Raw genomic sequence first — 26799 nt, forward strand, 5'->3', positions numbered from 1 at the left:
GGATTCTCCGAAGGTGAGAAAAATCCAACTTACAAGAGAATTTCACACCTGAAGGAATGATGTTTACAGATAACAGATTTAACGAGAAATGGAGTTGACCCCAGGTGAGATTCCAGACACACTTAATCAAATGGCAAGCTGGCTTCCATGTTGCTGCTTAAACCCTGCGGATTTGCGAGGTGCTGAATTTATTTCCCAGCTTGCAAATAGGCTTGAGAGTTGAAGCCAAAGCTTGGGGACAGAGTCCTCCCTTGCCTGCAAGACTGTGGATACCACCCTGTCACCTCTTGATGGTGGCCTGCACACCTGCATGGGCTCAGCTGGCCCGAGTCCACCCCCAGCAGGCTCTGTGAAGTCCCTTTCCACAGGCCTCGATCTGTACCAGTACAGGGAGGTTCCCTTATGTCTGGGTTCCTGCAACGCCCAGATCTTGCATGGGACTAGCCTGGCCTTAGCTTTCACTGTGGCTCCTTGAGGAATGAACTCCATTTTTCTGAGCCATAGAGTATGTGTCCTCTGTCACACCCACGGACCACCCAGAAGAACATCCATAGCCTCCAGGGAGTAGGCCTGGGTTACTTGTGCTGACACCAGGGAGGGTTGTACAAGGAAAAGGCACCAGCTTTCACCACAGGACTGAGTAGGAATTCCATTCACTTGTGTGTATCAACCTCCCTAAGGGGAAGAAATGGCTCAACTGCTTATCTATCATCTCAGCCTTCCTGGATGACACAAGGGGCCAGCTGGAGCTGTTACAGATTCAAGCTTCTTGCTGCCCAGGCCTCAGCACTGTCTGTGTGCAGATGGAGCCCAGCATCCGTGGACATCAGGCTGGGATCCCTGCTCTGCAGGCTCCCTCGTGCCTCTGAGGCACAGTCATCCACTCCTGGGCATTCTGTGCCTCTGTCTTCTCTACAGGGAAGCCATCTACGCCTCACAGCGCCACCTCCTCTGTTGTCAACTGAGCAGTTTTCTGTGACAGCCACATCCTTTTGTCTTCCTAACTCTACCATCTAGATCCAAAGGTCAAAGGCATGGGCAGCCCTGTTCTACTTCCACCTCCCCAGGAAGAGAGGGTTCTCTGACCCGCCGGCCCTTCTTGTTTGACTGGGATTCTTCTGTGACTCTTGGCTAGTGGTTGCATCCCTCCAGACCCCACTCAGCCTCCACAGCTTTTCCATGATGTCTCTAAGATTCCACTCCCTCTGCTTCTTTCTTGTAAGGATGTGGGCATTAGACTCATGGGCTCTTAAATCCAGAAAGCCCATCTTTAGAAGGGCCCTGCTCCAAAGGGAGCCAGGGAGCAGGAAGTGAAGGTATTCATTAGGCGGGGAGGGGGGAGAGGCACTATTCAACCCACTTACATGCCACATCTCCATAGGCCAGACTGAGCCTAGTCTATTCCCTCCAAGATGCCAAGCACCCAGTAGGCCTTCAGATGACACATAGTAGGTGTTCACTACAAATGCCTGAGTTACTATACTAATGTGGCAGCTTCACATGGTCCCCAGCTACCTCCCACCTGAGGCTAGAACCCCATCACCAGTGATCAAAGAAAAACTAAGGCAGCTTGATTGGCAGGGCTGCCATCCCTACAAGGCTCCCAGGAGAGGCCAAGAGAGGCTCAGGTCCACACCCATGACCCTGCGTTCAGGATCAATCTGTCCATGTCCCTAAGAAACTGGCTCACAGCCACGTTCTTGTTTAATCTCCTAAACCAAGGCCTGGCTGCCTGTGGATCTGGGTTTGTCCTCAAGTAGAATATCAGCACTGCCAAGGAGCTGGCCGCTATGTGGGTGCCTGCAGCCTTCCTCAGCCTAGCATGCTGCCCCACAGGAGGAAGGCACCCCCGTGCCACGCTAAACACTTGAAAGCCGGGCTTGATGGTTGATATTGCCAACTTGACAGAGTCTGGAGTCACCTAGGAGACCAGCCTCTAGTGTGTCTATGAGGAAGTCTCTAGATTGGGCAAGAAAGAAAGAAAGAAACACAAAGAAGAAAAAAAGAAATGCTACTGTGGCTTGGGCACTTGGGATCCTACAGAAAGAAACCCCTTCAGGCATGGCACGGTCCTAGGATCCACTCTGTGGCAGACCTGAAGTCCCCGCAATGCTCCACATGCACTTGATCCATTGGCACAAAGGGGATAAGGGAAATGGGGACAAACATGGCTGTCTCCTGCATGTGGTTCCCAGAGGTCGATGTGTTTTCTGTAGAAAGAGATCTTCCATTCTCCAGGGCAACCAATGGCCCAGGCCCTACCTTTATAGGAACCAGGAAAGGAACGTGGCTCCTCCTCAGGGCTCTGCCATCTGTCCACATGGCCGTAATGAATACATGACCACGGATGTGAGCTGTGGGCAGTGTTCTCTGACTCGGACCATGCGCGGTCTACACGGCTGTACTTAGCAGAGCTGTACGCCCACTCTTGATGCCCTACCACACCTGCTGCAGGTTCACGTTGACTTAGGAGGGGACATTTGGGGTATGTTAGAGCTCTCCTCCCCTGTGCAGTAAACACATCTGAAGAGTGTGCTGCTGGCTTGTCTTTGTTTTCAGTCAGGAAATACTGGATTTTTTTTTTTTAAACAGGGAACTTTGCTTCCAGGATACTTACAGGGAATGCACACACCTGGTCAGTGATACCTGAGGGAACAGGGCTCCAGAAGAAGCCCCAAGTGGGGTCACCCAGGAGCACTGTGTGGAGTGTGGGGGCTTCACATGCGTCCCTGCGAAACGTGGGCAGTGGCCTTCGGGTCAAACCTGATGGTAGATCTTCCGGGGCTGCCAAGCAGGGGCTCCCAGAACCATAGGCAGCGTTAGCCCTGGTTCTGGCAAAGCGGCAGAGGCAGCCATTGAGGCTGAGTCGTACTCACCCAGGGTCAGGTCACTGGCCGACAGGAGGAAGGAGCTGCTGAGGGTGAGCCCAGGATAGCCCTTCCCTCTACAGTCATTCACTCCAACTCCTATTCAGCTCCCCTCTGCCACTCGCTGCACCCCTGCCTCGGGTTCTGCCAGCCTCTGGGCATCTAGGGTGATCAGCAACAATGGCTCACTCTCTCAGGCGATTGAGCCCCTTGAGGAAAAGGAGGCATTTGCTCTGGGGTCATAGTGCAAGAGGCCGCACGGAAGCTTGAGGGTAACATTCCTGGCACTGAGTCTGCCCACCAGTCTTGTCGGTAGAAATTCACTTTCCGCTCCTAAGTCTTAACCCACTCTTTTCAGGCTGAATTTGGGGTTTAGGTCAAAGGTCTGTTGGTGGTTAAGGGTGGTGGTCGCAGGGCGTGGAGCTTAGCTCCTGAAAAAAAACATCCTGGAGAGGAGAAAATGGAAGCCATCTTCCAGTCTTGGGATAGAAGATCTGTCCGCGTGCACAGGGGTTTCACAGTAAGAAGCAGTTGGGAAGAGCTTGGGAGATGAGGGTCTGGGAGAAAGAAGGCTCTGGCTTGGGGATGCAGAGGAGGGTGAGTGATAACCCTTGATGCCTCTAAAGGTGGCTCTTTAAAACGGAAAATAATGCGTGTCCCTGTGTGTTACAGCTGACCGCCCACCAGAGGCCGCTCTGAGAGTACAGGGTCTCAAGGGGTTTTCAGGACCCTCCTTCTGCCCCACCTTCCCACAATCACCTTCCTGTGATTGTGCCTGTAGCGTGGTTCTCATTCTATAGAATAAGATCAGAGGCCTTGAAAGGTCAGGCTGACCTTGGACTCAGTCACACTTTGCTTTGAACCATACTCGGTGATAACCCAGCCTGCGCATGCGGTCAGGAGGAGCCAGTGGCCAGTCAGCAGCTGGCCTGAGGAGATTCCTGTGACTGCGGTATGAATAAGTGTCTGCTGGATGACAGAATGCATTCTGGGAGCCCTCCGTGGCTTCTTCCCTGAGCTGAGGCCAAAGCGGGTGTTGTCACTCGGGGGGCACGCAGACATCATGTCTGAGACCCTCATGTTGGGGGAAACCAGTCCTCATGTGCTAAAGCACACACAGAGAAAGGGGGCATGCTGAGCAGCAAGGCCTCAGAGAGACCCCTGTGGTTAAGAAAACACAGGCTTTCTAATGTCTGGCTGCTGAGGGAGCCCTGAGGCCAAGACAGGTGGGCTTCTCTTAGGGAAGTTGGAGGAGAAAGGAAAAAAAGTCTCCAGTAAGGAACCCGAGTCTATATTTCAGATATCCAGGGTGTGCACAAAAGTTCAAAGGTCGAAGGGTCTGTCACAAGCTCGCTTTACCTGGTATCTTAAAAGGTCATGAATCCACAGCAAGTCCCATTCTACCCCAGCTCTCCTTCCATCCAGTCCTGTGATGGCAGGTTCTGGCTGGCAGCCAGGCCTCTCCAGTTACTGACCACACTTGAAATGGGTTCCCTGGAGGCCTGTCACTAAACCACACTCTCGTGAGTGGTAAGGCGTCCAACCGCAGCTGCCCCAAGTGACTGTGGGCTGTCCCCCCAGCCTGTTGATATGGGCTGCAGAGGACCAAAGCATCCATCACTTCCTACAGGCCAGCCCAGTGACTTACCCCTGGGATCTCCTCACCCTGGTGGAACCTGATGGAGCAGGGGGCTTTGAGAACTGAGTGAAAACAGGTCTCACACACCTGTGCCCAGGATCCAGGAAGCTGGCAGGATATCTCAGAGCAAGGTTTTAAGTGAGCTTCTCAGCCACCTGCTCAGACTTCTGTGCCTGGTCACCTTGTCACCACCCCAGCCTGCCACTGTTGCCTTCCCCATAGCCAATCCCCAGAACACATTACTTCGCATGACCCTGTGATGGGTAATTGTAGGGTGATTTCTGTGTTCCCAACACCACCATTCTCACCTGCCCAATGGGAACCTTGAAAAGCCACTGCTCTTTCCTCTCCTTTTGGCTGCATGTACCTCAAGGTAGCTTTGAATAAGGACAACTCAAAATTATAAACTTACTCAAGCATTGTTAAGATTGTTTTGCTGTATTTTTTTCCCTTGTAACTTTATTGCCTGGTTTTTAAGCCCGTGAACTCTGTAACTGTTAGTGTCAACATAGTGTCATAATGACAAAAGGTTGGACAAGCCTGCTAGGCTGGTTAGCAGGGGCTGCCCTGCTCCTCCAGCTCCAGGGTGTCCTGTCCTAGTTGGCTGCTAGCTGCGGGCCAGACCCTAGGCCCTGTGCTTCCTGTAGACCACAAGCCAGAGAGAACTGACTGTCAACACCCTGGGACTCAGAGCCTATCATTGCTTCTCACGCCCATCACAGGCCTCTTCCTCTGTGCCTGGGGCTCCTTCTGTTAGAATTTCTGTCCACCATGTCCCGTGTCCTCACACCTCCCACTGGGGCTCTAGAGAAGAAAGCCCTCTCCCTCCTTCTCCAGCCCTCAACCCCCAGACTTCCTGCCTTCTGACTTACTTCCGGGGGGGGGGGGGGGTTGTGCAATGGCTTAATCTGGGATGCAGACAACCCTGTCTCCTGCTCTTCGGCAGCCGCTGAAAAGGCTAGCGAGGGTCACAGTTGGTGGCTCTCAAGCTCCTAGGCAGCTGTGTCCCCTACGCACCTTGAAGTGGACAGTCAGAGTTCTGTTAATACTGGTGACAGGCAGCTTTGGCAGGAGCAGCAAAGTTAGGGCTTTTTAGTCTGTTTCCTTTAAAAATGGAAATGCCTTACAAAAGAGGTGAGCCCTGTGGTTCTTGCTTTTCCATGCAGTAGGAATGCTGCTGCCCTCAGCAAAGCATCTTCCTCAGGAAGGAGCCGCCGGCTGCCTATTCAGCTCTGCTGGGACTGAAACGGCCTGAGCCCCTCATTCCCTCACCCCCCAGCACTGGCCTCCTCGGGCGGCCGGGAGAGACACAGAGCTGGCGGCTACCCCTCCCGCCCGGCCACCAGCCCAGCCTGCGGCTCCTCTGTGCGCGGGATGACGCCCAGGCAGCCGCGCCGGTCGCACTGTGGGCTCATCAGATGACTGTGGGGGCTCCTGCTGCACACCACATTCCCTAGGACGGGGGAGAGGGAGGGAGGGGGCGCTGGCTGCAAGGCACAGGTCTCTGCATCCCTAGTGCCTGCTGCTGGCTCGTGCACAGAACAAACGGAGAGAACCCGATCTCCTCTTTAAGCCCCTTCAAGAAATAGCAAAGCAAAGCAGCTGTCTTGGTTATTCCTCCGGCTGATTTCCTCTGCTTCTCTGGAAGATGCGTCTGGCCGAGACAGGCCTGGGGACCTCCTTCACCACGCTGCTTCCTCTGCCGCCGCCACCACCACCCGGGCCACTTACTTTCTTTGCTCTGGGCGGTGGCGTCCTGGCCAGCCCCCGGGTCCCTTGAGCTGGGCCCCTGCTCCCCAGCGGCTTGGGCAGCCCCTCCAGCATCCATGACTCCTTCCCCTGGCTGGCTCCTGCGCCCGCCGCCCCCCTCCACATCCCACTGTGCCCCGCTCGCCCATCCTGCTACCCCCCCACCCCCAGCTCCTCCTGCACCGAGCTGCTGCCCAGGCTCCTCCATGCTGCCTGGATCCGAGCTGGGTGATTAATTGGCTGTGATGATGAGCGTCCCCGGCGGTGGAGCAGCCACCGTGATGATGACCGGTTACAATAATGGTCGCTATCCCCGGAATTCTCTCTACAGTGACTGCATCATTGAGGATAAGACGGTGGTCCTGCAGAAGAAAGACAACGAGGGCTTTGGATTTGTACTCCGAGGGGCCAAAGGTAAGTGTGTTCTGGGATCCCTCCCATGGTGTGTGTGTGTGTGTGTGTGTGTGTGTGTGTGTGTGTGTGTGTGGTGCACACAGGTTTGTATGAAGAACCTTCCCCAGCTTGGAAATAAGCATGAAACAAGCATTTTCCTGGGGGCACTTGGTTGCTAGACAACGATGCTCTTTAACATTCTGCCTTCCTCAGAAAACATCTAGGCTTCCTGCAGGCATGTTTTTAATTTTCCATCTACAGTACTGCTCCAAATGAGCTGCTCTCTCTCCCTCCCTCCCCCCACCTCTTTCTCCCAATCCTGGGGAGACCCTGCAGCTTGGGCTTCAGTTCAGTCAGTGTGCTGGGCTCTCAAAGCTCCTGGTCTCAGATCCCCAGAATGGCCCAGCCCAAGTTTGAGGCACCCGGAAACTGGCCTGAGCTGGGGATGGGTTTCAGCTCCGAGGGTGGCAGGTGTCTGGGTACTCACCTCTAAGGTGACTTTGCAAAGGCAAGGAGAAAAGAAGGTCCCCTCTACCACAGCCTAAGCTCTGGCCTGGGAATGGGAGATGCTGGGACACAGCCCACAGTGGTGCCCCATGCCTGTCCCTAGCCTGGGGCTTCCCTTCCCAACTACAGCAAAAGGGCATTAAGCTAAGGCAGGTGGGGGTCAGCCATGTGACAGTGGTACCTGTGCGGGAGGCCTCCTTCCCTGGCTAGCTTGCCCACCTGCCATAGGCTCCGGCCGCCCACGGCAAGCCATCCAAAAAGAGAAGAGTCGTCTCCACCCCCAGGGTGCAGGTCCACGCCTGTGTGATGTGCCTTCCCCCACCCCCAACCCTGGGCATCACACCTTCCTACCCGTCCACCCCCAGCCTCTCAGGAGGACCAAGAAAGTCCCTCAGCAGCCCCCATGGACCCCAGAAGCCCAGCCTTGCTCGGCTGAGAGGCTCGCTGATCCTGTGACAGTCAGAGAAAGCCAGGTTACCCCCCAACACACACCCCCTGGAGAGAGTTCGGAGCAGCTTTCAAATCAGCAGCCACCCTCTGGGTCAACATTGTGCTCTGTCCCCGTTCCAAGTTGAATCCCCTGGGTTGCGAGTCTGTATAGCTGTGAAATTGGCAGGCGGTTCCAGTATGGTCTTTCCCTAGCTCTGTGTGGTAGGGGAAGGAACTTTTCCATTTTTAGAACTGAAAATGTTTAGTCATTGATACTTTTAAAGAAAATGACAGACGTGTAGACATGTACCGCAGAGCGCTTTATTCCATGGTTTCAGCAGAGAAGCCAAGAGGCATGGTAGGGTCCTGGCATGCACCTGGCTCCGTGGCTTATATTAGTACTGGTGTGCATGTGAGTACTGAGCCTCTCTCTGGGGAGAGCTAGCCAGGACCACCACCTCCCAATGGGGAATGCAGTGACCCTTTTCCTCCCAGGGTCCCATGGCCAGGTGGGATGACCAACTTAGAAAACATCCCCAGACTCAAACCCGGTGTTTCTTTGTCTTCCTAGCCGATACCCCCATAGAGGAATTCACACCCACGCCGGCATTCCCAGCGCTGCAGTACCTGGAGTCTGTGGATGAAGGTGGGGTGGCATGGCAAGCCGGACTAAGGACCGGGGACTTCTTGATCGAGGTAGGGCACAGGTGTTTGTACCGTGCTGCTTGGGGAGAGTGCCGACTCTCACGTGGGGCGAGGGTTGTGGTTCTGAGCACGACCGTCGGGATGGCGTATGACTTAGGCCACGTGGCTTGTAGTCTCTGAGTGTTCCCTACCCCCCGAGGATGCCATTTCCTCTGTCCCTGATGTCGGAGTGGTTTGGTAGTTCTTTGAGAAGAGAGCGCACATGTGGAACTTGGCCACCGGTCGTTTTCGAGAGGAAGATGGAGACACTGTCTTGACGCTGGAGCCACACGCAGATCTGTGGGTGGCTTAGCTTTGACGGTATAAATAGGAGGGGAGTCCTAGCCCGCTTCCGTGTCCTAAGGGCAAGTCCCCAAACCTTTGTGTGGTATTGGCTAGCATGAAGTGTGTCGTGGGTGCTAAGAGGCGTTTGGTCAGTGTTCATTGCATGGTTGCTGGTTTTTAAGCACCACAGATCACGGGCAGGGGGAGAGAAAGGATTGGAGTGGGCACGGAGAGGAGACTTGGATGTTCAGGAGCTTTAAAAACTAACTTTCATTCGAACCCGGAAGCGGGGTGATGTCTGATCATTTGAGAAATCTTCTTGTGTGTAAGCGTTGGTGTCCGTGAGCCCCACCGTCAGTTTTATGCTGGTACGAGTTACGTCCCGGCGCTTTGGGGCATCCTGCCTCTTTGCAGGTTTAGGTGTTGCTTTCGATCTTACCATGTGAGAGAACTTGTTACTCTTTGGAAGCAGGGCGGATGAAAGAATACGCAGCAGGTTGGAAAGATGGCCCTCTTAATGGTCTGATAGACCCAAGTGGGCCTTGTCAGGAGTTTTTGTTTCCCCGTGTTCATTCTGAGTCTTGCCTCAAGTTTGTCAGAAATCACATGCAAGCAGAGATGATGAACAGATGAGTCTCACCAGCCGATGTTGTCTCCACCCACTGGGTGACCTCAATGCACGTCCATTCTGTGAAAGAGGACACCCCTACCTGTCCCAGTGAGATGGCGCTTGAAGCCTTTACTCCCAGTTCCACGTCAGCTGCACATGGTAGTTTCGTATCTTTCTCGAGTTTGTTCACATTAGTGTAGGGTAACAATAATAGAAGAAGAGATCACAACTGTTAGGGAGAGAGACATGTAAGAATGAGTCATGTGTTGCTCTCATGCCATTACTGAAAGACTCTTTAAACTACTCTTGACCACTCAGAGCCTGGTCTGAGGGAGGCGCGAGCTAATTCAGGTTTCCCTGTGTCAGAGCACACGGAATCTCTACCAGAATGGAGAAGCTAGAGCCGGCAGCAACTCCTTGAGTTCACAGGGTTTGTAACCTCCTGGAAATGCAGACTGGGTTGAATCATCTTCTGTAGGATGCGGTTGTGACGCAAACCCTCTTCCTGTGTGTGAGAGACACTAGAGACGGAGGGGGCGTGGCCTGGGGCTGGGGCTCTGAGTGGCGTGTGGGTGGCCCTGGGATGGCAGAGAAGGGGGCTCAGGAGGTTGAGAGGGATTTCAATAATAAATGAGGGCTGCAAATGGATGTGCACCCCCTGATGTTCAGCTCATTTGACTGTTTCTGTGATAAACTAGTCAATAAAAGAAGCTTGGGCCTCTGAGGTGGAAGTGCCTTGGGACTTTTCCTGGGGATGTCTTGAGTACCACTCCCACAATTTTCTGTCCTTGTCAAACTTCCTATGACTTTTTTTTTTTAAACCTCTGATAATACTAATCTGTTTGCTCTGGGAAACTGGGGAACAGGCATTTTGTTCTGGTGGCCTCTTAGTTCCAGGATTCTAGGCTTGTCTGGCTTGCACCCAAGGCCTGTTAGGGCTGTGTGTTATTTTGTGACTTTGTGCATGGCCTATGGAGGGAGTTAGCATGCCAGAGTCATTGTCCCATAAGGCTGCTTTTCACATTCGTGCACCGATGACAGGCAGTGGGGGTGAGAAACAGGTTCCCTCTCCTTCTTTCCGGGCTGCCTGAGGTGGAACTCAGAATTTCTCTGTATTAGGTGCTAGGATTTAAGTCTGTACCTCCTCCATGAGTTGTTTCCTTGGTTGCTGAATTTTGCCACCGGGATATTAAAATCATTTATAAGCCTTTACACAGGCGTGTGCTTCCCAAGGGACAACGGCTCTGTATTTTCAGTGAACGGCTTTCCATCTTGGAGGGATTGTTTTTAAAAAGCTTTATGTGGTCCCTTACGAGTCTGTGTGGGGTGAGGCTGTCCCCTAGAGCACTCCATGAAACATGGGTATCTGTGGGTAAAGCTACCCCAGGTACCAGCGTGCGGTCCTCATCCCCAGTGCCCCTTGGCAAGCAGCCTCTCTGCTGCCTGAAAGAACCTGCAAACTATGTCAGACTTCATATTTTCTCTCTGAAATCACACGCTGTGGTTTGAACCTCAGGACCAAGAGGCCACTTTAGAAGCGGGGGTTGACTTCTAACATCTCAAGTATCCACAAAGCTCCATTCCTCTTTCTTTAACTCGGTCAGATTGCCCCGACATTGTCATCATGCCTGGTACTGGAGCCCGTAATGAAGGGCTTCCTGTTGGACAGGGTTTTTTCTATCTACCTTCTATAATTTCTTTCTCTCCTGATAAAGTGTTAAGGGGTGGTTTTATTTTTTTTCCTGTTGTTTTATTCTTTCCTTGATGACTACACTTCTCTCCCAAAAACAATCATAAGGTTTGAGTAAAGCCTGTCAGCCTTTTAAATCTTTTAATGTTGTGTGTGTGTGTGTGCGCGTGCGTACATACAGGCACACCACCTTGCAATGTGGAAGTTAGAACTTACAGGGGTCAGTGTCTTCTTCCACCATGTTCATGTTCTAGAGATCAAACTCAGGTTCTCAGGTTTGTTGATAACTGTTCTTACGCATTGAGCCTTCTCACCAGCCCTTGAAAAGCTCTCTTGAAGTCGGGGATGGCAAAAAACAACAACAACCAAAACCTGCGGTCAGCATGAGAATTCAGCTCTCATTAAAAGATCATCCCAGCTCTAAGAGAGAGAGTGTGTGTGTGTGTGTGTGTGTGTGTGTGTGTGTGTGTGTGCCTGAGGACATTTCACTGCAGTGGCTCCGATGCCCCCATACTCATCCATCACTGGCCATAAGGGTGTAGCTACATTCCCCCAATGTTCCCAGGTTGGAAAAAGTGGCCCAGTGCTGATGGAGAACCCTCCCAGCTCCTCTGGGACTTGAGAGCAGCTCCCCATGCTTACACTATATAGTAAAGGCTTTGTGCATGGTTGTTAGACTAAATCGCTTAGGGAATCATGACAAGGAGAAACTTCCGGGCGTGCTTAGTATAAGCAGTGTGTTGTTGTAGTTGTTGTTGCTTTACAGCATTTTCTGTCCACGATGGTAGAGTTTGTGGAAGCAGAGCCCCAGGCTACAACGCTGATGACAGTGTCTCTTAAAGTTTTCCTTGTTAGAAGACATGACAACCGGCCTGGTTACAATGGCTAGGAAGGCCGTCAGATGACACAGAGTGGCTGGGGAAGCGCTCTCTCTGTGAAGCTTGGGTGAGAGGTTGGGAACTCCAATAACCAAGAAAGCCATAGAAAGATGTGCAGAGCCAGCACAGGAGAAGGCGGACAGGGTGTCACTGTGATGTCCTGCTCATCTTCTGAGACTTGGCTGGCATTGCAGTCACCAAAAAATGCCTGGTAAGGACACAAGGCCTGGTTCCAGACCCTGCCTGCTAGGCCAGAACCACACCTGGGAATTTGGGCACAGTGCTTTAAGAAAGCTGTAGCAAGGGGCCAGGAAGGTGGGTCAGAGAGTGCTGCACAGACATGCAGGCCCCAACACCTATCTAAAAAATAGGGTGCAGGGGCATGCACCTAATCCCAGCAGGGGGGAGTTGGCCACAGGAGGAACCCAGGGCTCGGTGGCCAGAACCGAAATACCCATGTCTCACCCGGAGTTCTTCGGCCACCTCACCAGAAAACACACAGCAAGCAAGCAGCATCTCATGCAAGTGCCACCAAAGGCCCGTGTCCTTATTTACTGTCATTAAGGTGAGCCACTCGGTCATGCACTTCCCTCTCTGATCTGTACAGGGTTTTAAAAGCGACCTCTAGAGTCACCGTTGTGTTGTGGAAGAGGAAACTGAGGCTCAGAGAACTCAGGTGACTTCCCACAGTCACAGGCTCGATCATGCGAGACCCTTAGCTCTGCCCAGGCAGCCTAACTGGACGTCCTCCACTCCCCAGCGCCAAGACCCACACATTTCTCCCACCTGTGCACAGGGCAGGACCCGAGGCAACGGGCACATGCCAGTTTTTTTCTGAACCATTTTTCAGAACCCTCATACCTGTTGCTGGTGGCGACACATCTGTGTCATTAGAGCAAAGTACAGAGTGCCAGGAATTCTGGGAAGGTCGGCATGACAGCATGTTACAGGAAGCAGAGAGCCGAGCGGGTAATTTCACATCTAAGATTATATCTTCAGGGAATTATGTCAAAAGCAAACAGCAATCACAGCACACAAATAAAATAATAAGAGAACGGGAAGGAGGGACAGCCGGCATCTGCTATGGCTCCGTAAGGGAGCCCTTCACCAATCTCTGCAAGGAGCCCTCCGTGCCCATGGGGTAATAGTGCACTCCTATTTAGTGAGGCAAGGCAGAATCAAAATTCTCTGCATAAGCCCGTTACAGGTAGGGAGGGTGAAAGCCCTTGCCCCACCCCCCTCCCCACCTCATTCACCCTCCCGTGACAGAATAACACCTTCCACTTGCTTCGGACTTTTCCGTTTCTCAGCTTTCCTACAATTGTGTCTATGTGTGCCCATTAATTTTGCAAATAGAACATTCCTTCGAAGAAGGTTATGGGAACACTGTGGAGTGGTGTCCTGGCCTCCTGGGCCAAGGTGGCCTGCATCCAGGAAAGGGTTTTCTGGTGTTAGTAATTGTCCCCAGGGCCTTCCCTCGCCAGCCAGCCAGCCAGTACTGGGCTGTGAAGATTCCTATGGTTTTTGTGATTGTTTTCTTAGCCCTGAAGTGGCCGATCTCGTTTTTGTGTTAATTTCCCTAAATAGGTTTTTCCTTGCAATTAAAGCAGGCGGCAATATCCTTCATCCTCCAACAGCCACGCTGAAGATCGCTAATTACCTTTTCCTCATATTAAACACTTGTACCAATGATGCCTGGAACTGTTTTTTATAATCTCGGTGTATATGAAGCGAGGACGCTAAGAGGAATGTCCCGGGGTTCTCCTGGGAGACTGTTAGAGCATGTCATAAAAGCTTTCTTAGGTGGGTCTCACACACATCTGCCCACCCCATTGCTTCCAACCCAGCTGACATGGGTCGCTCCAAGGCTGCATCCCCCTGCCTCAGACCTTAGCAAGGCTTGTGGGAAAGGCAACCAAGACCCATCTATCCTGGTCATCCATTGGGAGCAATGTTCATAAACATATGAGGGGGATCACCACCTCATTGGTAACAGGGGTGGTACTGAGGATTCTGTCACCCGAGATAAACTGTATGCTACCCCAGGCTTTGCTAGAAAGACTGGGGGGTCAGGAGTTCTGGGCACAAAGTTAGCGTTTGTCAATGTCTGTTGGTGAGAGTCTTGTCCTTCTGCCTCATTAACATGCTTGACTCAGAACAGAAGACTGGAGAACATTTGTCAAACAAATAATAGTAAGTTATCATGGTGGCAAGCGATTATACATTGGCAGTGACCGCCTTCAGATGTGTGCCATTGTACAATGACAAACGCCGTACCAAGTGATGAACACACTAGCCAGGCTAGGTGCTGTTCAGTGCAGGTCCCTGTTAAAGGCTCCCCTGAGCTCCTGGCAGGCAAACTTGGCTTAGACCTCTGCTCTCTGAGCACTCACCATCCTGCACAGCCCTGCCTTGGCACGGGCCTGGCTTTCAGAGAACCTTGAAGTTTTCATTTGCCATGTATGTTCTACCTCTCAGGACAAACCCCAGAGTTGAGGCAAAGCCTTTCTGTGACTTTCCCAGTGCCAGATTCCCTCTGGTCCAGACAGCAGCTGCACCTCTCAGTTTACATCTCTCTCTTTCTCTCTCTCTCTCTCTCTGCCTTGTCTTTTGAGACATCACCAGAGACTACCACAGCCCATTGCTGACCCCAGTGGCCAATGGAGGAATTCTAGCCCCTCTGCCTCCTCCCAGATCTCTATATATTATTCAAATAGTGCCCATGGGCATTCAATTTAATATGACAGGCCAGGCACCAGCGGACGTTAGCAAGACTGGAGCTGAACTCCTGGCCTGATGTTGTGTTTCTGCTTGGGTTGTCAGTTTTGGTTCCCATCAAACATGAGCGCTGGCTGTCTCAGTCCTTCTTAAATGTGGAGTATATCTGTTTCCACAGAGCTGTAACTTCCGGCCAAGCCGTTGAGATCTGCTTGCAGATGATCACGGTATTAAGAATCTTTGCCATTAGAGGACCACAGCCATTGGAGTGAGATCCGAAGGCTGTTGATGTTAGGTTCTTTACTCTTAAGGGTTTAAAATGGCTGTTTCTCTTAAGGGAGCCCCTGCTCATCTCAGAAGCCAGATTCTTTTTTTCCATGCATCCCTGGACCTGGGAAACTGATAGCCTCACCTTCTGTATTGACTGAGAACAGGTGGTTTTAGCCCAAAAGCAGCCAAAAGATCCTGCCGGAAAGGTAGATGCAGGCTGCTTCACTGTAGCAGATCTGAAAGGCTTGACTCTTTCATTGTGAGGTTCTAATTTGAAGCATCAGTGATTTCAATTTCAAGCTAAAAAAAGACCGAGAATCACTTCAGGGGACCATGGCTGCTGTGCTCAGACTCTGTGGGATTGGCAGATGGCAGTGCGCTGGGTTGGAGAGAGAGAAGCCATGGTCAAGGGCACAGGTTGTTCAGCCAACCCAGGTTTGATTCCGGGCTTTGCCTCCTCTTAGCTGTGTGAACTTGGGCGCATCCCTCACTTCCGGTCTCTCTGTTTCCTACCGGTAAATAAAGACATATGTGAAACTTAGAGCACAGCTCCTGACATCATGGACGCTCAACAAATGTTGGGAAAAAATGACCTCTGGAACTCAGTTCATTGATTCATTTCTGCAGCTGATAGATGGATATCCAGCAGACACTGGGCAGGAGGAAAAACAGGAATTAGCCACAGCTTCTTGGGAGCTCACAGTTTAGAGGGGGAACAAAAAGAAAGTACCTGCCCGGAGACACACTGTAGCCACTGAGCAGAAACTTAGAGTCAGTAACGTTCAGGGGTGAATATGGACAGTGGACAGAGGTCATGGTGCTGACTGTGGCTGAGGCTTGCTGCATGAAGGGCTTGGACGCTCTGTTGGAGGAGGTGAGGTTGTGTGTGGCTGGTCAGTGTCAGTGAGAGCTAGAAGCAGGTGCGTGCAGAACCGCTTCAAAGAGAAAGCTCTGTCTGTGGTGCCTGAGAAACCCTGGGGGGGGGTCTGTCCGTGGTGCTGAAACTGAGTCCCTGTAGTTCAGAAATTCCCAACTCTCCTTTCCTGTATCTTACATCCTGTCTCCTCCCCACCTGGCCCCCTTGGTCTGTCCAGGCACGGAAGCTCATTACTTTGGGACAAGACTCATCTGCTTGGTAGAGAATTCTCTTCCATGAGGATGCATAGGGGATCTGGTGTAGCAGAGCATCTGCGGTAGCCTGTGCTTTGTTCCCGCCTTCGCCTTGTTGCTAAGGTCTTAGCTCACGTGCCAAACTCCCAAACATGCCTTTCCAGGACCATCTGGCTGCCCCTGACTCTCATGCTCCTGCTGCATGTTTCTGTCACTGTCATCTCTTGGCGCTGGGCGGTTGACTTACCGTCCATTTCCCTCTCCCCATGGGTCAGGCATATTGTCAGCCCAGCACCTGTCACATAGCAGAGGTCTTAAAGAGTGAATCTGGTGGTAGCCAGCCCTGGGAATCTTGCATTACCATCTTTCAGATAATGAAACTGAGAAAAATTGCCTGCCTGGAACCTCGTGGAAGATTTGAGTTCTTGGCAGCCTGCGAAGTATGTCTCTCTTTTTGTGTGTCTGGTCAGTGCCCTGGCTAAGTTCTGAGTCATAGGGCTGTATCTTGGCTCCATCCATCTCTACCTAAGGTGTCTATCTGTACTCTGCCCAGACTACAAATGATGAGTCCTAAGGAGGCAGATGACTATCGCCAGATTGTACGTTTGGGGCAGAGGGTCCTCTGATGGACCCACTGGTTAACCCGGGAAGGAGAGCACAGGGTCTTTTCTGCCTTCTGTCCATCCTGCCCAGCTGCCTGTCTCTCAGTGCCTAGCAGGAATCTTGTTAGCATTGATTTGTTTCTGTCTGTGGTGCCCTTTTGTGCTAGGGAGTTTTATGATCCAAGCGGTTGGGTTGGTAAATGAACTGAAGGAAGGGTGTGGGCTAAACGCCCTGTAGGACTATAATTGATAGCGCTCATCAGCCCTGGGAGTGAGTGTGTGCACACATCAACACTAGTGGAGTTGATACAAGAAGGAAGGGGAGATGGGGGTGTGGAAAGCCGCTGTGGGAGGCTGTGGGAGCCTGAGAATGGCCTCTGCAATTTAGCCCAACAGGATCAAGTGTTCATTAGCAATCTCTCTACTTTCTGCCAGGCAGACTGCCCTGGGTGGGGCAAGGTGAGAGAGAGTAGGGGCAAAGGAACCTCTATCAGTGTGAACAGGGCACTCGGGGCTAGTGCTTTGTGCCCTAGCATAAATAGCACAATGGGAGCTATTACCATTATGGGTGATTGCTGTTGTTGTTGTTTGACCATGGAAAGGACAGACACTGCCTAGCCAGGCCAGGCACATACATCCGCCAAGGGAGAGTTTCTCCATGTGACCCTGCATGAGGTGTAGTTTCTCTCATAAGCTGTGAGTCTCACAAGGGCAGAGGCTGACTTGTTGAGATGGGGGATGGGAACAAAGCTGAAGAGAAAGGTAATTGGCCCTTGGGTTGACCAGAAGTCCAATGCTACAAGCAGCCAGGACTAAGCTGGCATGGCAGTGGTGGGCAGGTCAGTAGCTGCTGGATGTCTGGCTTCCACCACAGTAACTTTGGTTTTTGGTTTTCCTAGACAGACATCCTGCTCCAACACCATTCTGGCTATTTCTGGTATGGCCCTCACCATTGCTAACTCATTTAACCCTCACCAAAATGCAGTTCCCAATTCCCAAAGACACTGGAGCACAGTGGGGCTAGCAAAAGGGATAGCAGCCTCAGGTCACAGAACTTCAGAACGGCAGAGCTTGAATTTGAACTGACCTGGCCACCATACCAGACTCTAACCATTGCACGCTCCAGTCTCTCTCCCCCTTGTGGCTTAACAGCTGAGTGATGAGTCCTGGTTACAATTGCCATTTCCCGTCTCATGAGGGGCTGTCACCAGTTCCTCACCTGCCCTTACCATCTGTACTGATTCTGCAGCTCCACGGAGAAATGCCCTGTCCTAAAAGCTGACCCTTGCCTTGGCCTACAGGGTCCCACAGTTTCCACCTCAGGGGGGTTTAGCCTCTCTCTCAACCCTTCACCTGCCTTGACTCAATCCTTCATCGTTTGCTGGTCCAATGATACACCTGTGTTTCTAGTTCTTTTCACGGTCCTTCCCTTCCCCTGGGACACTCCTCTCTTTTGCTCACTTTTGTTCCCTTTGTCATGGTTACTTTCCCCAAATTTCTCCTAGCCTCCTCTCTCAAACTGCATGGACCTCCCTAGCATCCTGCCTCCACGAGTGTGCACCACTGCCGCATCTCATCTCTGCGTTGTCCCTTGCTGCATTTGCTCCACATATAGACTTAACGGTGGGCATCTCTCACCACAACCTGAGCCCGTCAAAAGCCGAGGGCCTCAGTCACACAATGTCAGCCACGCGCTCAACGCAGCACCCAGCCGTCATCAGGACCTCAGGGCACCTTGGATCCTTTCCCACCAGAGAGAGTTGCTTCTTCCCAGACTCACACACCAGGAGCACCACGAGCCCAACCCTGTCTGGCAGTGTCTTCCTCTCTACTCCACACCCGTCACAGCCCTTGGAGTTTTCAGAGAATGTGTGTGGATCTCCTCAAAAAAAATTAGAGATTTTGTTAAAATTCCACCCCCACTCTGACTGGTAATCTGCTTTCATTAGCGCCTCTTCATCTTGGCTTGAGTAAGTCATGATCCACACACAGAAAAAGGAAGCTGGTGAGACAGGCAGGTGACAGGACCACCAGGAATGGAGGTTGCGCAGCATGGTGTGGTTCACGGGCTGTCTTTCTTGTCTTATCTGTCTAGTAGAAGTGCATGTTATCAGGCACTGATAGCATCCTCATTTGAGTGTATCTTTTTTTCCCCCTTGTGCTAAAATGCACATGCCATAGCTGGAGAGTGCTCACTGCTCTTATGGAGGACCTAGGCACAGTTCCCACCCACATCAAGTGGCTCACAACTGCTTATAACATCAGCTCCAAAAGTTCTAACGCTTCGGGCATCTGTGCTCACACACGCACAAATCTCCACACACATAAATAGTGTTTTGTTTTGTTTTTTATGAAAACATACATGCTGTGAACATTATTTTATGCATTATGAAGTATACAACTCAATGACCTTAAACTTTTAAACTTCATTTATTTATTATTTGCCTATTCATTTATTTGTATTTGTACATGGGAGCTTCCTTACCCCATCATCCATTCGGAAGTCAGCTTTTGAGAGCCTCTCCCCTCTTCCCACCACATGGGTTTCAGAATTTGAACTCAGATTAGCAGTCTTGATAGCAAGTCCTAATGCCCAGTGAGTCATCTTGCCAGCCCTCAACATGCCACACTGCCAGCACAACTGTAGCTCTGGAACATTTTTATGGACCCAAAGGCAAATCCTGTTGCTGTTAGTCATTACCCCTCGTCTTCATGCCAGCCCTCAAGATGCTCACTTCCTCCTTTGTTTTGGGTGGGTGGGGTGTCTCCACTCTAGACATTTCAGATATCATGACAAGACAGTCTGCATCCTTCAGGGATAGTTAGTGTTATCAACTTGACAAAATCCAGAATGACCTGGGAGATGGACCTCTGGCATGACTGTGGGAAATTATCTCAATTATGTTAATTTATGTGGGAAGACTCATCCTGACTGGACAAAACCACTCCCTGGGCAGGGGATCCTACGCTGTGTGAGATGGGAAAATGAACTAAGAACTAGCAAGCATGAATTCCTTGCTTTCTGTTTTCCTAGTGTGCATGGGGCATGGCTAGCTCCCCCTCAGGCTCTTAGGAAATGCCCACCACTGCCCTGCACCTGAGACTTCTCAGCCATGATGGCTGTAACCTTCGACTGTGAGTCAGAATCAACCCGTTCTCTGGGCTGCTTCTATCAAGGTACTTTATCACAGCAACACAAGACCCATTACAGCACCATTGTTTATTAGTTTCGTCTATGCTAAATTATTAGTTTCATCCATGCTATATTAGGTATTGGTACTTCATGCTTTTTGTAGATAAATGAGCTTCATGGTGAGGCCTATCACATCAAGGGTGCCTATTCATCATTCAGGGGAATTCCAGCTCATCTCCACTTCTGTCTTTTATACTTAAAGCTGCCACTGTAGTTTGTAGCTTCCCCTCAAAATTCAAATGCTGGGGACTGGGGAGATGGCTCAGTGGATGAGAGCGCTTGCTGATGAGCTGAGTTGGGATCTCAGTGGTCCTCTAAAAATCCAGGTGTGGCCTGTAACCTCAGCCCTGCAGGAGACAGAAAGGCTTGCTGCAGGCTCAGCGAGAGACTTGTCTCAGGGGCATAACGTGAAAAATGACAAAGCAGGACACCCAATGTCCTCCTCTAGCCTATGTCTGCCCATGCAAACTCACAAACACACACACACACACACACACACACACACACACGGAAAGGATTCCAGAATCATGTCTTCTTTGTTAGAAACATGATCCTGGAATCCACACTGTTATGTTTTGGGTGTGAAATGTGCATGACACTTGTCACTGTTGAGCCCTTAGGAAGTGGAAACTCACTCAAAGAAGCAGGACTCTGGAGAGAGGACCTTGAGGGTTGCTATTTCCTGACTTCTCTCGCTGTCCCATCTCTGTGTCCTGGTAAACTGAAATAGAAGGCAACTTCCATGCCCTCTGACCTACACAGAGCCACCAAGCCTTCGCCATCATGACCAACAGGAATCATCTCAAACCATGAACCCAGTAACTCTCCTCCTTTAAGTTTCCCCCTTCCAGGATTTGATCTCAGTGATGAGAAACACCGTGAGCACACATATGCTGGTGGTCCTAAGAGACAGGGCCCTTGGGAAGTCACTAGAGTTCAATGAGGACATGGGGGTGGTATTCATGATGGCCAGAGGAAAGAAAGCTCTGAAATGCGCTCTTGTCCTGCCTCACTATACAGTGACCCAGCACAGGCCTTCAGCCAGATGTCAAGCAGATACTGGCTCCAAGCTGCTGAACTCCCTCCCAGACTACAGAGCCTCGAGTCACTTAAAAATCCACCCACTATGAATTACCAGAGCCCAGGCATTTTGTTACATCTGAAAATGTAACAAAGATGGTGTCTGGGACCCTTTTTGTACAAGCTTGTCTGAGTTCTTGTTTTCAGTCTGTTGGTGTCCATACCTGGTGAGTGGAGTTGCTGGGTCCCGTGGCCAATTTGTGGTCGTGTCCGCAGCAGTGCTTACTGTCCACTTAGGAAATGCCCACCACCACCCCTCACTGTGCAGAAGTCATGGTGACTTCGGAAGAAACAGCCTGACCCACAGAGACCATGCTTACACACCACAGGCTCAGCTGTCAGGCAACACGACACTGACTGCAAAAACACAGCGTTGAGTAAGATGCCTGTGTCTCCTGAGCACTCTATACAGCAAGCAGCTTTTTTGGAATTTCACCCTCACGAACTCACATGCTCAATTTAGTTAAAATATTTCAGTCTGCTCCTTTCTTAATACAAAGAGCCGGAGATAGAGAGAACATTCGCTTGCCCACAGGGGCACAGCCGGCAAGTACAGAGCTTGGGCATCCCTGGCAGGTGGTGTCTTAGAGCTTCACCTGGAGTGGAGCTGGAAAAACAGTTCAGGGCATGGGGAGGTGCTGACTCAGCAGGCTGAGCATCCTTTAAAATTGAAGATCGGCGTGGCCACACTGCGGCATCCAGCCCTGGCTCCAGGAACAGGCAGGATGAGAAGCCACCAGGGCTTCTAAGGATTTCAAGGTCCCATTCTTGCATCCTTCCACTCTGGGTCTGGCTGAGTGCATAGCCATGTCTGGGGGTTGGGTACTTCTCTCCCATAAGGCTTTCAGGCTGCAGCCAAGTACAGTCATCTTTGAAGCCCTAGTTCATTCAACAAAAGTTAAGCTCCTCAGTCATGGCCCAAAATCAGCCAACTTCTTTCTTGGCCCTGATGATAAAAGGGCCACATACCTGGGATCCAGAAGGAGGTTCTGAATCTCCACATGGCACACGTGGAGAAGAAGGAGAAGTGCTCAGTGAGAATGTGTTGAAAGCAGTCCATCTACCCACCCATCTATCCACCCACCAGTTTTCATTCATCCACCTAGCCTCCCATCCAACCACCCATTCGCCCATCTATCCATCCATCCATTCGCCCATCTATTCATCCATCCATCCACACATACTCCCATCCATCCACTCATCCATCCGTCCATCCATCCATCCACCCATCCATCTCTCTATTCATCAGCTAATCATCCCCTTCACTTACCCACCCATCGATCTACCCAGAATCTATCTGTTCAGCCCACTCATCATTCATCCATCTACCCACCCACCATCCACGGATCCATTCAGTCGATCAGCTGAGGGTGGGTGTAACTTATTGGCTCCCACCAAACCTCCCTTTTCATCGGATAAAGAGAAGGGAGTCTTAGCTGGTATGGTGTGTAGTGGCACAGATACTAGATGAGAAGGAACGAGAGAAACAGGAAAGATAGGGATTTGGCTGAAATAAAAAAAGGAACAGCAGTAAAGCCTGAAGACAGATCTTCTATGTGCCAGTTGTGGAGAGTCACACCGCTAAGAAATGGTGCCATGTGCTCCTGGTCAAATTCCTATCAGTAGCTGTGAGATGCCACTAGAGACCGGAAACCTGGTTACTCTCTCCTTGGTGCCCAGACCTTAATCTCTGGAACTACTTCCCAGCAGAGACTGGGGCCACAGTGCGCACCTGAGTTGTATATCTGTATCTGGAGTAGCTTCTGTGTGGGCTTAGGGTTTGGGCTAGTGGCTGGTGAAGCAGGTCATGCAGCCCATGTCTCGTCTCTGTCTCCTCCACACCTAGGACACAGGATTTCTAAAGCAGAGCAAGAGTAAATGAAGAAACTGGGGAGTGGAGGGATACAGGTGACATCATCACATGGGAAAGGCCCCGAGGATTCTGTGTATTGAGAGATGAGCTCTAGCCACAGCATACACCAGTGTTGATGGTAGACAGCCTGCCTGGACACCTGGGCTGGGACTGACGTGGGGGAAGGGCTGGCAGTGCCTTTGACCAGCTGGCCATGCAGAGCCAGGCATGTCAGACAGCCAGATGGACCTTCCTCATCCTGCCCGGAAGAGAAAATCATTCCAGCCCGAGGCACATGATGGGCCACCGACAGCAATAGCAGAGAGTGTAAAGGCCCCCCAAAACATGGGAAACTAAGAGCCTGTCTAGCTGTCTTGGCCGCTGCTGTGCAAGATGTTGGGGTCCATATAGTGTTGGGGTCCTCAACACTGTGGCAGTGAATGCTGCTATCATTGTTTCTATCATTGTTTTGCATGCTGCTGTGTGCTGATGGTGCCAGCATCTCTGCATCCTCAAAGGCTCCAGGAGGGAAGCTGAGGATGAGCCTAGCATGGCCAGGAGTTGCGCGGTTATGGAAGGGCAGTGATGGGACAGGACTCGAACCCACATCCAGCACTGGATCCACAGTGCTCTAACACAATTCTTCCAGGGCAGCAAAGACACCAGGGACTCTTGGGGATCCCAGCTGCCCAGCTCACTCTGTGTGGCCTCACTCTTCCAGGCTTCTTCCCACTTAACAGAAGTGTTGGCAGGTCACTCGGCAAGTCACAGCACAGGAGGTGACTCAGCCGACAGGCCTGGTGGCAGGCAGCACCACCTCTTAGCCATGGCACATGCCTCATTACCTCCTTGTAGTTACAAAAGCAATTCGGCCACTGTGCACCCACATTGGGTGGGCAGTAATTTGTCTTAATTCCTGTGTTTGCCTGACCTCATCTGCTCCAGGAAGAAATCTTATTTATTGTCAGTTAATGTTCCCCTATGTGGTTTTGATGAGCCTTCTAGATAAAATAGGCTGGAGCTGTCCTTCCGTTGGGTCCTTTTTCCCAGAGAGCAGGCTGAAGGCCTTGAGGCCATTCCTGTGCCAAGTCTATGTCCTCTCTTCATGTCCCAGAAGTCTGACCTCTGGCAGCAGGGGCTTACATGGACCCTGCCCCTCATTCATGATGCTCCCTGATCTTTTGGGTAATTGCAGACATGTCCATCATCCTTGAGTTCTCTGCCTTTCTGGTGTGTGTATGTGTGTGTGTGTGTGTGTGTGTGTGTGTGTGTGCTTGTGCATGTTTGTATGTGTCTAGGCCACAGGTGTGGGTCTTATAAGAAGGTAGGAGCTGTTTTCTGATGGGCACATGGACGAAGAAGGTAGTTAATGAAGCTGGAAAGACAGGTTGATGGATAAAATGTTCCCAAGGCAAACTAAGGATCTGAGTTCGGATCCCCAGAACCTATATAAGAATCTGACTGTGGCTGTGTGTGTCTGTAATCCCAGCACTTCCACAAGAAGATGGGAGGTGGAGACAGGAGCCCCCAGGAACCTCACCATAGACTGTGTTCGAGTGACCTTGTTTCAAGCAAAGTAGAAGACACCAGAGGTTTGTCCTTTGACCACGCATATGTCATGGCTTACATGTACACACACACACACACACACACACACACACACACACACACACACACACCATAGAGAGAGGGGTTTTTGTTTTTTAAAGAAAAATAAACAGGAATAAAGTGACCTGAGCAAACTGGACCAGGTGAGGTTTGACAGGCAGGTTGGAGAAGGCCTTACACAGCAGCCACTCTACTCAGATCAGCATTGACCCTGGGAACAAGTGTGCCCCTTCCCGTTTTATCTTCAGGGACTTTAACACCCCAATCTCAAGGTAGAAGCTACTGTGCAAGAAGCTTCCAGCCTGACCCTGAGACAAAGTCCCTCTCTGTTCATGTCACCAACCCCCTAAGGCAGCGGTGTTTAACCTTCCTAGTGCTGCAACACTTTAATGCAATTGTTCATGTGGTGGTGATGCCAACCATGAAACTATTTTGTTGCTACTTCATATCTGTAATTCTGCTGCTGCTGTGAATCATGATATGCAACCACTGTCAGGGCCCACAGCTCGGGACCACTGCCCTAAGGGGTCAAGGCTGAGAAGCATGGGGGAGGGATGGGGAATGAACAGAACCTGAAGTGGCCATGTTGGGGTAACAGGGGAAAATGTTATAGCATCCATTTCCATTAGGTCCTTAGAGTCATCAGATCCACAGAGGCAAAAAGTAAGGAAAGAACAGAGTAACAGGGGAAGGGGGTGGCAGTGGGAAGTCACCACTAAGTGTGGACGAGTTTAATCTTCAGAGCAAGAAACTGTGTGCAGTGGCTGCTCCGCCTTGTGAAATGAAGAATCCCATCCAGCTGCCTATGCTTACACAGGCTGACAGGATATCTTATATCTATTTGTGAGGATTGTTTTAAAATAAGGACTGGAGGAGTAGCTTAGTACCATACCTGCCTAGCATGCTTGAGGCTCTGGGCTCTATCCCTAGGACTGAAAAGAAGGGAAGGAGGGAGGGAGGGAGGAAAAGAGGGGCAGAGGGAGGCACACAGGGAGGGAGAGGAGGAGAGAAAGAGAGGGAGGTTTATCAGTAAAGGACTACAGTCACAATAGCCTGGAATACTGAGGAAGGAGGATCCAAGTCAAAGAGAGCTTGGGTGACCTAAGAGCTTGTCTCAAAAATAAATAAACCTGGGGCTGGAGGGATGGCTCCATGGTTTAAAGCACTGGCTGGTCTTCCAGAGGACCTGCGTTCAATTCTCAGCACCCACATGGCAGCTTGCAACCATCTGGAACTCCAGCTCTAGGGGATTCAGCACCCTCTTGTGGCCCGCTCGGGCACTGCACACCTGCGGAGCATAGGCACACAACCAAGCAACACACTCACGTGCATAAAACAAAACTAAATCCCCCTTTTTTTTAAAAAAAAGTAAATCTTAATATAAAGGAGCAGGAACGGTCTTGGCTCCTTGTTTTGGTGTGTTTCAATTGGCTTGGAGGAGCAGGATCTTACTCTAGCCCAGGCAGACCTAAAAGTCACTCCTGCCGCAGTCTCTCTCTCGAGCAATGCGAATATAGAAATAAGCCACCTCGCCCAGTGTGTGTGTGTGTGTGTGTGTGTGTGTGTGTGTGTGTGTGTGTGTGTGTTTTAACGCCTCCAGCCTCCAGGGCTTTGCCTGTAGACCTCCATCTTTAGGGTTTCCGTCTGTTTGCTCATCTCTCAAACAAGCTTAGAGCCCACACCCACACCGTGTACTGTACTGGAGTCTCTAGAATGGGGCTCAGAGCACCTGGCACAGCCCTCCTACCTGCCGGTGCCACCTTCCTCCGCCTCCAGCCTGGAGCCTGTGGACTATTTAGTTAGAGCCGCACACAGCAGCTAGTTGCCATTAGTTGTCCACTGGTCTCCTGTGGACCACGAGGTCTGCAAGAGTGGGGCTTGGTCATCAGCAACAGAGAGCAACCAGCAGACAGCCTTGCTCAGTGAGTCCCTGTTAAGAGAACGATGCCACAGAGGAGGATTCTTAAACTGCTCGTGCATGTGTCTGTGTGTGGGTGTGTATGTTCTCGTGTGTGTGTGTGTGTGTGTGTGTGTGTGTGTGTGCGTGTGTGTGTGTTCCACCTTTTGAGAGGTCTCTTGTTATTTGGCCACCATGGATACTAACCTATCTGGCCCATGAGTTTCCAAGGACCCTCCTGCCTCCGCCTCTCATCCTGTTGTATGGCACTGGGATTACGGACACACACTGTGCTCAGCATCCCATTGGTTCTGAGGTTCCAAGCTCAGTTCCTCGCGTGTGTTTGAGAAGCGTTTCCCCCACCACAAGCCATTTCCCAGGCCCATACAGAAGTTTCTAAGACGGGAGAGAGTGGAGACAGAGAAGCGGTTCTCAGGCAGCTGCGATGAAGCTGCTGTGTTGGGATTGTATTCATGCCTTCTTCAAAAGTTTGCAAAAATCGCTGCCCACACTCTCGTGTGGCCATGGATAGCTCTGACGCAGTCCAACATAAAATTATAAACCTAAAACATTATGAGAGACTTGGTGGTTCTTTTTTTTTTTTTTTTTCAGAGTGAACATTCAATCACAGTGTCAGATGGCTGGAAGGGAACATAAACACTAGGAAGAAATTTTAGAAGGCAGCTGGGTATGGTGGCTTATACCTGTGACCTCAGCACTTGGAAGACTGAGTCAGGA

The 26799-nt window shown here is 51.1% G+C and overlaps 1 protein-coding gene across 10 annotated transcripts in view; it reads left to right on the forward strand.

Moving 5' to 3' along the window:
* Shank2 (SH3 and multiple ankyrin repeat domains 2) overlaps window positions 1-26799 on the forward strand; it is a 435523-nt gene that overhangs the window by 291166 nt on the left and 117558 nt on the right. For all 10 annotated transcript variants that reach the window (XM_060383254.1, XM_060383259.1, XM_060383260.1 and 7 more), the window contains 2 exons: window positions 6587-6669; window positions 8156-8280. In XM_060383254.1, coding sequence (XP_060239237.1) covers window positions 6587-6669; window positions 8156-8280 — 208 coding nt within the window. The remainder of the gene's footprint in view (window positions 1-6586; window positions 6670-8155; window positions 8281-26799) is intronic.

Source organism: Meriones unguiculatus, chromosome 1 (assembly GCF_030254825.1).
Source record: "Meriones unguiculatus strain TT.TT164.6M chromosome 1, Bangor_MerUng_6.1, whole genome shotgun sequence".
Classification (NCBI taxonomy): Eukaryota; Metazoa; Chordata; class Mammalia; order Rodentia; family Muridae; genus Meriones; species Meriones unguiculatus.